The 12,384-nt window shown below is 34.3% G+C and overlaps 1 protein-coding gene across 1 annotated transcript; it reads right to left on the reverse strand.

Moving 5' to 3' along the window:
- Positions 1-6,450: 6,450 nt before the first annotated feature.
- LOC132055304 (pollen receptor-like kinase 3) lies at positions 6,451-10,406 on the reverse strand. The gene is made up of 2 exons (XM_059447042.1): positions 8,375-10,406; positions 6,451-7,534 (listed from the first exon to the last, which is right to left on the reverse strand). Exons 1-2 carry the CDS (start codon positions 9,675-9,677, stop codon positions 6,822-6,824), a joined length of 2,016 nt encoding a protein of 671 aa, XP_059303025.1. The 5' UTR covers positions 9,678-10,406; the 3' UTR covers positions 6,451-6,821.
- Positions 10,407-12,384: the final 1,978 nt, after the last annotated feature.

Below are 12,384 nucleotides of genomic sequence, written 5' to 3' on the forward strand. Positions count from 1 at the left end.
TTTATGGATGTTGAGTCTAGCCATGTGCTCTATTTGGAAGGAGTCACTATTACGAAGAAACATTGTCTAAGGAAGCCTAGCCTACTATCCCAAAAGAGGAGAGGGAGACGAGAAGAATGTGAATGCAAAAGGAAAGGTAAAAGTTCCGAGCTCCAAGCAGCGAGTCTTCGGGATCTCTTTGGATTTACTTTCTTTATCATTTATCTGTTCAAGTAATGTTATTCTTGAGATACCTTGATGAAATTTACGGTAAGGAGCTATTGTGGTAAGAAATTTTGGTGTTAAGATGTCTATTAAGGTACCCTAATGAAAATGTTTGGTAAATGTTTGTTGTTATGTCGCGTGTTTATTAGACCATAATGCCATGATGAGAGCCTATTTGTTTACCACAAGGGGGTAATCTACAAGGAGGTTAATTACATAAAGATAATACGTAATTAACCTTATACAAGTTACGTCGCCTCTGAGTGGTTTTGCTTTGTTTGTGTGAATAAGGTTGTTCTCCAGGATTTGTTCTTTACCATTCTCACCAGAGGGAGGTTTATTGTAAATGAGTGTGTTTTCATAATCAGTTTTCTTCAAAAATTCTGTTGAATGAGATATATTTATCACACATTCACGATTCACCCTTCAGGCATAACACTTATGTTCAAAATGAGCTCACAGGATGTCCGAGGAGAATAGAAAGGTTTGTGTATTATTAGTTGCATCAACGTTCAGGGAAGTGAATACTAAGTTAAGCTGTAAAATTATGAGGAAAGGACTAAGAGAAATTATAGAGAAAAGAGATTCCATTAGTGAAATGGCTAAAGTGCTTCGATAAGAAACATTTATACTGCACCGATTTGATAGTCAATGTATCAAGCATCATAAAGGCGAGAGGTGCGGGAATGTAGCCGTGGTCGAAGTATAAAAGTTTCTATGTCGTACTTCCCTAATGATTCACAAAAGAAGAGCCTCTTAGACTTTTAGGCGTTTTGAGTTTTTAAAGTACATTTCTGCTATTTTCCAAAATATTCACTTTTTTATTTTTTATTTTTAACGCTAAGTGCATTGCAGTACATGAAGAATTGAAATGGTAATGTCGATTTTTAGCCGGTACTAGATATATAAACTCCTCCGTAAGGACTCTTTAGATTTTCTTTTCTTAGTTTGGGCTTAGCAAATAACCTATCACATTATCGCTGAATTCATGGGACATTTCACAAAATGAATGTGATAATAATTTTGTGTGAGTGTTCTGTCTAATAAAATAACTGGTAATAATCGCTTTGATAATCAATCTTTGTTTTAGAATTATGGAGCTTCTTGATAGTGCTCGGTCAAACTCAAATTCTACTCAGGCGCATCATCAGTTGAGCATAAAGAGAAAATTTACTGATGTATTCGTGCCTTACTGCAGGAGAACTGAAAATCTAAAACTATAGATTGGCTGCAACGATGTCACTTTCTGCATTCACAGGTTTGTGTCTCTCTTTTCGAGAAACATCATGAGGTACATGGTACATCTACAAATAATTTTTATGTCGTGTTCTTAATTTTATTGGTTTCATTGACACAACAAAGACAGGGAAAGAACTAAAAGAGGACAAAGCTTTGTTTGCTTTTCAGTAAATGCTGGTAGACTTCCAAACTACGGCCCGTGAAAGAGGTTGATGTGAAGAACCATTGGAGTGATTTATGTAACGACATCAAGTTAGCCACAAAAGGTGAGTTATAGAAGGATAATTCTATCTTATCTGCACATGGATGTCTGAAAATAGATGATCGGTGTATATGTAGTTCTATATTATTTTTATTACCGATCGGTGACGCCTTTTCAATTTTTGGCACTAATTAATTACATCGAAATCGATATGCCCATGCAAAAATCATTGTATCAAGCTTGTTCTTGGTTACTGGTTGATCTATGTGCATGTGCAAGTTTTCCTTCTTTATTTGTAGATGCAAGTTTTGAAATATATGCCTAGATGCATGTTTTTGGTTCTACAAAAATCAAAATGGTATTTGAGTATGAAAATGGGTCCTTTACGGTCTTATTGAGGGTGAAATTGGTGTTTAGCAATACAATCTATTTTGGGGGATAAATAACCATCAGAGTAGGTTAGCGTCGGAAGAAATTGAAATACATTCGTTTGGAAATGATGAAAAAAATATTCTTTCTTTTCAATAGCACCCAACAGCTTTAATATTAATCATTGGGAACAAAGAAGTCCCAATTGTTGAAGTGATGCAAAAAAAAAAAAGTACTTCCTAAGATGAACACCCCCTAGGTTTCTGAAATCTATGAAGTGGTCAGTGGTGTACCAACAAAAAGCTTGCAATGGTGTTGGCCATACGGTAAGAAGAGCTTTGTAGGTGTCGAAACTATGGGATGGTATTGGCCATAATAGGAGTATTCCTAATATTGATGTAGGTGATTTCTGTCCTTTAAGAAGTGCGAAGACTTCCCCGAGAAATTGTTACAAGGGGGTTTCTATTTGGTGGTTTCTCAGGCATATGCATTAAATGGACGACAGTGGTGGTTAAAGAAATTTGCTTATATTGACTAACTCGAGGTCGGTAAAATAATTTTGTCCTCTTAAATAAAGAGAAATTACCCTTTTGAAATAAATCATAGTGAGTGGGAAACTGGGAAGTATCTTCAATTGTTTCAGCTTATGTACAGAGGATCTTTACAATGTCCTTTTAAGACATCGTCTGGTCTGTTGATCTGTTGATCTAGGTGTAAGGGAAGCAGCTTGAAATACTTTAGCTGGTCATAGTAGTTCCAGAAGAATTTAAGATTGTGCCTAAAGTAATCAAGAAGTTGGAGATTTCATCTTTATGCAAGAATATGAAGGCAGGTAAATTTTGGATGAACTCAAGGATACTTTTTACGAAAAATCAAGTATGTATATTACTAATTTAGATCTCCTCCATTTTTAGTTCTTTTCTGATCTGAATAATACTTGCATAGCTTTGTGATTTGGCAACGTGATACACAATTTTTATGGAGCCAAATCCTTTTGACATTGCAAGAGATTTAGTTATGCCTACACTCAAATTGAGAAAGGCACAACTGCTTGACCATTATAAGGCAGTTTAACTCGAAAATGTATCCTCTAATTTGTAACAATAGTTGTTATTATTTCTTTGTCTCACTACCTACTGATAGTAACTACTGTGTTATAATTTTGAAGTCAAAATAGGTAAGAAACCAATCAGAAGGAAATTGTATTAAAGCCAGCTTTCTGTATTTTAGAGCTTTCACCACATATAAATTACTACTCCCACCATCCCAATTTAAGCGATACTCTTTACTTTTTCGTCAATCCTAAAAAGAATGGCACCTTTCTATATTTAGTAACAATTTAACTTTGAACTTCCCATATCAACAATTATTTTGTAGGGAAATAAAGTATCTACTCATTTTGCTTCTGACTTTTTGTCGTGTACATAGACGTTTCAATGACCTCAAAAGTCATGGAACAAAGGTAAGAAAATTTACACTGTGACCTAATTTAACCGCAGTTTTGCAAGTTAAACTAATGCTTTTTTGACAGCATAATGTCATCTTCAGCTGGAATGTCGGTTCTGTATGTTCTAATTGCTGATTGACCTATTTTTCTTCGATTGACCCGGTAAGCTCTCATCTCGATTTAGTTTCTTCAGTGTTTCTTGTACGTGAATGACTTATTTCTCTGAAAATCATGTGCAAAGCTGAATTTATTTACAATTGTTGCATATATAAGGGTTATAAAAGCAAACCTGAAACTATTGGACTTTTCTAAGGCACCTTTAGATTTGACTTTTGTTTGCGAGGTAGCTTTTTTCCCTTATAAGAGATGGAGCACATGTGGATGATGAGGAGGAGCACAAGAAAGGATGCGGGGTGCTTGAACAAGCTTTAGATGAGCCTAGCATTAGTTGATGCTTGTAAGACAATGCTCGGATGTAAAACCACCAGGTGTCATTAGCCACTTAAGATATTCAAGGCATACTCCCTAAATACGTGTGCTCAAATTTGTGAAGTTGGCTGCTCCTGATGCTTCTTTAGTTCCTTGGTAATTTTTTTGTTAGATTAACTTTCGGATGGATTCAATGATACTCATTTATGGAAGAAGAGTGGAGCAGCTCTTTAGCTTCCAAATTTATCTTAGGAGTTTGGATTGGAGAGTTGATCTCCTAAGTCAGCTTCTTAAAACATTCTTCGAGGCTATATTGACAAAGAAAATTCTTTCTTACTTTATAGCCCGCATGTCCATCGTTACACATGTACATTGTTACTTTTGCGTAAACAAACTTCTAATTTTAGTATAGCTCGTGTCTCCCATCTTTATATTCTATCAAAATTAAACTGACGGAAACGAACAATAATTTGGGCACAGGCCCGTGCCTTGCACGGGCACACCCCATCTAGTAATAACTATATATAAGAGGGAATGTAAGTTTTTTGTAGTCCTCACGGGGTTATTTTTGTCATTTCCATCCCTTACATCTCACAATGAAGAAGTGACATGTGTTGAGTTGTACCAAACTTTTAAATCTTGGGCGGTCCCTTTAATCACACGTGGGTGTTGTAGTGGTTTGCCTTCATTCATTTTATGAAGCCCACTATCGGCATGGGCCTTTTATAATTGAATCTGTAGTATAATTATTTAAGGATCTCCTCTTGCTCCTCATTGATTATTTATCCAGCTCATATTATATATTATTTTTAGTTTTTAGGTTTAGTTTAAAATAAATATTTTTTTATATAATCAAGAGGGTATTAATATTATTATTTTAAATTTACTTTTATTTTGATAAATGAATTTTACATAATAAAAAAATATACTAAATAAATCTATTTAATTAAGTATAATTCAAGAAAAATACTTGTTTACTTTCTAGAGGTGAGTTAATTTCTTAAGAGGTGTGTTAAAAATATTAAATTATTTATGCGGTAGAAAAGTAATTGAATTATGTGTCTTTATATTATGATCAACATTTATAAATCTACTCAAGTAACGTACTGATTTTCGATCTCAATCTTAAAACGTGATTGAAGCACCTAAGAACCTAATATTAGATGATCAAGAAATTAAATATTTAATTTTATTATAGATCTCCAAGATTCATGATCTCAATATTACGAAAATAATCATAATAAATAGCTTGGAACATCATTCATGGTCCTCGCATATGCTCTATACCACGCTTGATTTTATTCCCTTTTCTTTTCTTTTTTTTTCTTTTTTTTTTTGGGTATTGCCGGCTAATTATATATTACAATACATGCTTCAACAGAAAAATTTGAAACTAATTAGTAATTGTTAATAACTGTATCCTGAATCTTAATTTATGGAGAGAGGATTGACCAACAACATATATATAAAGAAATTAATTTCACATATCATAATCGATCTCAAACAACTTAACTTTACTGCATGTTAGGCGGGTCAACTAAAGTGTTCCTAACATCGAATTAATTAAGAATTGAGATCGAGGCACTGATACCATATTATAAAAAAATAAATCTTGAGTCTAACTCAATCACAAATTTAAAATAGCTCATGCGGTAAGATTGTCCAAGACCGTAAAAGAAACCAACTCAATAGCTCACAATTAATTGGGGATAACTTAAACTTCCATGACAACTTTTTCCTGCAATTATTGTTCCACAAATTAATTTGGAAAAAGACTAATTTTCAACAAACAAAACAAGACCAAAACTAAACGAGCTGATTGGGTAGATATAGTGAATTGGCATGGAGTTGATCAAATAAAAGGGACAAAATTATATGAGGGTGTTCAAAGTACGAGGATCAATCCATTTAATTTTGACCATGAATTTGAGTATAGATTCTATAAATAATTTAAAATAAAATTTACATATTCTAAAGCTAAACGAAAAACACTACAAGTCCACGTAACTAATGATTCAAAATATTTTTTTAAAATTATAATCAAAGGACACCCGAAATAGTAACACCTTCATATAAATTGAAACGAAGAGAGTACTATTTTTCTATCTTGAGTTTGGGCCCAAGCTTAGCACGGGCCTCATGCAACTAGTATACTAATAAGTGAATAACTTGCTGGGCATCAGAAATTAAAGAGGAAGAAGCAGAAAAGAAAAGAAAAAAGAGAAAAGGGAAAAGAAAAAAATCTGAAGACCCAACTCTCGTTTTCTCAGGCTAAAGCCCAATAGAAAGGGTGATCTTTGGAATCAAAGAAGCCCAATACTTCATTAGTGGCACTTCAAAACGAGGCCTTTGAAAGGTTATAATAGTCCGACGCCTAAACTTTGCAAGAGCTTTTGTCCCAACAATTCAACCAGTGTCACTACTTTGAATTGTGTTGTAGTTATCGATTCGGTGTTCCGTACTTCTCTATTTATTATGTGAAAAAAATAAACATGCAAATACTACTATGCCTCGATCCCAAAAAATTAGCGGCTGTATAAATCCCTATTGTCCAGTCACATGAGAAAGTAATTGTATTTCGTACTTCAGAAATTTTTGTTGTACAAGAGTTAGTACTCGACATGAAATAGAAAGAGGAAATTGTATTGCATTGACATTTCTAAAGCAAGCTTTAAGCTCTTTCATCTCTCCACAGGACGCAGCTGCTCCTCTCATTTCTTGTTCTACAAGGGGAGGTAATGGGACATCTAAAAGAGGAAAAGAAAAAAGAAGAGAAAAATACACAAAATGAAACGAAAACTTAGTAATATATGTACTATCCCTAGTTAACGAACCTTAAAAAGAAGAAGAAAAAAAACTATCAGTAGTCTGACGACCATAGGAGAAGCTGCAACATTAACCACGTCTTGAATTACCGGAGTCGCCTAACTCCTAATTATTAGCTGTTCCTTGTTGGGATTGTGACAATGGTATTTCAGCACATCCATCTTTTAGAGATGGCACTATCTCAATCGTTTGTCCTGTTTGAGACTGAGGCGTTGTTGTTTGGCCTGTTTGGCCTTGAATACTTTGTTGTTGCATTAATTCTTCAATCCTCCTAATGACTTCTCTAATAGTTATCCTCTGTTGCGGATTACTCTCTACACAAGCTGCACCAATATGAATCAGTTCCTTCATTGAACTAATTGAATCTTTCGCGCTTACTATTATATCTGGATCATATAATTCAACTTCTCTTCCCTCAGCAATTGCGGATTTCACCCATTGCACTATGTCAATCCCTCCTTTGCCATTATTAAGATATTGGGACGGGAATTTACCCGTTACTATCTCGAGAATCACAATTCCAAGGCAATAAACATCGCATTTGGGTGTCACTTGGTGATTTTGTACTGCCTCTGGTGACTTGAACGCGATTAGTGCTTGAACTGCGTGAGCGTTGTTCATTAAGGACCAGAATCCGTAACCTGTGAGTATCGGCTCGTGGTCTGTGTTTATGAGTATATTACTCGATTTCAAATCGCCATGAGGCAAATCAGTAGAAGCAAGTTCAGTGTGAAGATAATTTAATCCTTGAGCGACTCCATGTACAATCTTTAGACGCACTGACCAGGTGAGCTCAGCATGGGCAAGCCCCCTATCACCTGTGATCATTTATAAAGAATGCAGCAATCTTTATAAGAAATACTTACAAGTTACATCACAAAGTAATCATGCACAAACTAGTGCGAAGAAAATGAATCTTTGGCCTAATTAAACCTCAAAAACTAGTTCATGAGGTAAGGATAACTCAAATTCTTATAAGGAGACAACAACATATTCGCTCAAGTCTTCAACTAATATGGGACACTTAACACTTCCACCCAAGACTTGACATCTGGTGCATGGAGAATATAACTAGACAGTTGTAAAAATGACCTTTTTGAGGTATAGTGGGCTGAATCTTCTTCCTTTTTTTTTTTTTTTGGTTAAATCCTCTAAGCACTTTTAAAGGAGAAACTTAGCCCACTGTATTAACGTGAATACAATTCAAAGAGCGGCATTGTAAAAAGCATATAGTTTGGATAATCCCAATATAACATGAAGGCCCTATATTGGGAAATCAAGAATGAAGACGAGTCTGACACTGATAACTTCTGAAGCAAATGGACCATGGACCTTACTTAAAAGATAGCTCATGGATGTGTAGATCGCCTAATACTATACAAAGAAGACTACTTCCCATTCCCTCAAATAATATGAAACACTCTAACAGCTAGACTACGAATACATTGTTAACATATGACTTGTAGAAATTTTTGGCTTCTGGCCTCCTACTTCTATGCACATGCACAAAACTATAGAATGATTCAACTAAGTTGCATCCTATAAGCCATGTCTAATCTGGCGTACACAGGCAAAAAACTTTTAAGAGATACACTACAGATATAGAAAATATTGTAGATATAGTGTGATTTTATAAAATTAAGAGCTAGGTACTTTACCGTGCAATATGTACAGCAAGCTGCCTTTTGGAATGTATTCATACACAAACAACTTCTCTTCCTTGCGATAATGGTAAGCCAAAAGTGTTAGAACATTTTTGTGTCTCAATCTTCCTAAACGCTTAACCTCAGCATCAAAACCATCTTTTCCTATCTTGTTCATTTCTTTAATCCTTTTTACCACAACTGTCAATCCATTTGCCATCATGGCCTTATAAGATGAACCCAATGGCCCATTCCCTAATACCTCTGCAGCAGCTTTCATCAAATCTGCTAAACCAAACTCACCCTTATCATCATTCACCATTGTTAAATCACCAACACGTTTTCCAGTTATCGACCCTCTGCGTATCGAGCTGCCACGTCGACTCAACTCGAATGATTTTTTGCTATCACTTGAAATTCGCCTCCCGAGTGATGGCTCCTCAAAACTTTCAATTGCAGCGCGGCGACTTTGTTGGTACCGGCACATGAAGTATATTCCTATGATCATGATTATTAACAGAACAATTGATGATATCATGATCCACATTGATATGCTTTTCGAATTGCTATCCGAATTTCGACGAATTTCATTTGTGTTATTATTTGTGGTGGCCTGATTACAAGGTTTGCTTAATTTCTCACCACAAAGCTCGGAATTTCCTTTAAATGAACTCGCGTTGAATTTTGATAGTGTAACCGGGATTTCTCCTTTCAAGTTATTGTTGGAAAGATCCAGTGAGAGTAATGTCGACTGGTTCAAAGATGGTATTGAACCTGAAAACTGATTGTTCTCAAGATGCAATTCAATGAGATGTTGAAGTTGCATTATTGATGATGGAATTTCACTAGTAAATTTGTTGCCAGATAGCCATAACTTCTTCAAAGACTGCATTTTATCGAAGTAATTCGATGGAATTTCACCAGAAAATTGATTTGCAGATAAATAAAGGCCTTTTAAAGCACCCATTCGATTGAATTCAGGGATCGGTCCTGAAAATGAATTGCTTGCAAAACTAAGTGTTCGTAGACCAGGTAATTTTGATAATGCCTCAACGTCTATATTTCCAGATAAATTCATTTCTCCAAGAAGAACTCCACTAACAATTTGTTTCTGACAAACGACACCCGACCAACGATTATTTTTGTCACATGGATCTGTCCCAGGTTTCCAAGAATCCAAGGCCTCCGCATTTGTAAATGATTCTTTCAGCTTCAATAAGGCTTCAGTATGCGTAACCGAAATTATTGTCGCGGGGTAATGGATCAAGAAAACGATACAAAAAAGGCATGTTTTGATCATAACACGAAAAATGTCCATACTATTTCAGGAAAATCGTCGTCCCAGTAATGGAATTTTCCGAGTAAATTTCAGGATTTTTCATTTGTTAACTGAGGAAAAGAAATTTACTTGTTTGGTTGATTTCTGGTTTTTGTGTCTTTTTCAGTATTATTATTATTATTATTTTTCTCCTTTTTTGCAAGATTGGGGAATGAAAGTGGCAAGGTGCAAAAGAACCAGAGAACCAAGGACCGCATGAGACTTGTAGTGAGAAGCAATTGGAAAACCGTTAATATCGTTGAGTTTGTGTCAACGTGGAGACATTCAACCGAGAATAACTGAAATCCTCGTTTTTAACAAGTTTTAACTCGTTCTCCTAATGCTAAGTATAGCTGTTTAGTCATCCAGACATTTAATATTACAGTAACAATTAATTATAGGAATTACTAATTTGGAAACTAAATTATGTGAATGTGTAAATTTAGAATACTTTCTAACTAAGTAGGTGTTTGGACATGCGATTTCATTTCTGATTTCATCTCATGAGATGAAATCCCAAATCATCCAAAAAGGCATGATTTGGGATTTGAAATCATGATTTCAAAAAATATAAATGTAAAATTTGACCCATACGTTTATATTTTGTAAAAAAAGACCCATAAGTTGATAGATATATTTACCAATCATGTTTACCAACCATCTGTGTTAAATATTAATCTGCAAGTTGGTAAAATACATTTACCAATCATGTTTACCATGTGAGAGGATTGTATTAAAGAGTAGTTACATTACTATTCATGTTAAATTTTCCTTTTTATTGAACTAAAGTTTGATCAATTAATATTGTATTTTTTAGAAAGGGCTTTTAGTATGGCGTATTAATTTTATTATGAACTATGATTTACTCATTTGGTAAGATTGTATAAGAATTGGGAAAAATTTGATGATTTTCACAACTTGTGAGGTTTTTATGTTTATAAAAAAAACTGCAACTTAAAAAATTCAAATTACATTTCCAGACATGATTTGAAATGAAATCATGTCCAAACAGCTCCTAAACCAAGGGAGACACCCAACAAGAGAAAAGAAACGAATCGTGCCAGCAAAAAGTGAGGATGCCATTTACACCGTCGATGTAGTAAGTTACCATTTTTGTCAGGTTACTATTTAATGTTTTTTCTTATAGATTTACCTATAATTACCTTATAAGTTATTTATGGTTACAAATGGAAAGAATAATACTCCCAAAAGACTACACAACCCGGTCTGCTTACAAAATTCTTGCTCTGTACTGATATATTTATACCTCATTTATTTAAAGGCATAAAAGGTAATTTCCTATACTTCTCTTAGCTATGGTTTGTGGATGCAAAGACATGAATTCTGTTTTCAGTTACCTGTAGACTTTTTGTACAGCAAGTTTAGAAATAATTGGAGCAGCAAAATCACAAACAAATACAGCAAACAAGCAAGAGTCAGTCCATCAACAACAAGAATAATATATCATTGAGGAATATTGTGATAGGATGGACGGAATACTAGAGGTCTCAGAGTTAGAGTTCGAGTTGAGAATGGAGAAATTCCTGATAGGGAGTTTTTTCGCTTTAACAAACTCTACGCAGCGAAAATCTAAATTAGGCGGACCAGATACTGGATATGGTATCTTTTAAAAAAAGAAAGGGGGAATATATTCTTGAACTTAATTCTAAAATGCCCCAACTTGAAGTAGCCTTATGAACATTTGGCCATGTTCTTCACTTTTTGTTATCCCATGAACTTTCCACATGTTTACATTTCAGAATGTAGGGTCCAAGCATCCTCTTCCAAACACGTCGCATTTCGTATCATCCTGCCACTAGTTAGCTAGATTAAGTTACTAATTCGTTGAAAAACTAAAGCACCTTTAATTGTGCTATAACTTTTTTTGGCACATGAAGAATGTGTAATCCGGTGGTTGGAGCTAGAGGCATCTTTCTTACTTTGAAAGGAAAAGTGTTGTCACATTCCTTTCCCTCAATTTGTTTTGTTTAGTTCCGCGAAGAGATTTAAAAACACGCACCTCAATTATTCTGGCTATGTGCATTGAACGACGGAAACTTCATTTCATACAGCAACTTATGCAAAGACTAGAAGGACGCAAGGTGTTTTGGGTGAAAAGAAGTTGGGAAGATCATGGTTTCTTAAAATACTTAGAAATTCAGTACTCTAAAATTCACTCAATTATAAGCAGAAGCGCGGTTATAAATAAAATTAGTAAATTTATAATGTATGAATTTATTGTACATCAGATAGATGAAAAAATTCATGTATATTAATATGATTTCTAAATTTATCAACAATTTATTAAATAATAAATTTGAATATATTTTTATTAGATGAACATCATTTTTCATTAGCATATAATTAAAAAAAGATAAAAGAAAGACAATAAGTGTGCATGTATGTGTAATTTTCATATCTACATGAACGTTTAAATCATTAAAAAAAAAAGTTTAAATTATTGGGAACTCAAGTTGCAGTATTTGTCCATTGAATTACATTTCTGTTTTCTATATTTTTTCCTCCCCCCTTTAATTTTCTTTTCCTGTCATTTCCATTTTTTTTTTTTTTTACCATTTCTATTCCTTAATGCCTCCCTAAAATCTCACTGCCTCGAATAAACTCCTATTCCAGAAAAGGCACATTTCTTCCACTATATCCTTTATTATTTTTTCTTCTCACCTTTCAGTGTCTCAGAGTATCAAAT

Source organism: Lycium ferocissimum, chromosome 5, assembly GCF_029784015.1.
Source record: "Lycium ferocissimum isolate CSIRO_LF1 chromosome 5, AGI_CSIRO_Lferr_CH_V1, whole genome shotgun sequence".
NCBI lineage: Eukaryota > Viridiplantae > Streptophyta > Magnoliopsida > Solanales > Solanaceae > Lycium > Lycium ferocissimum.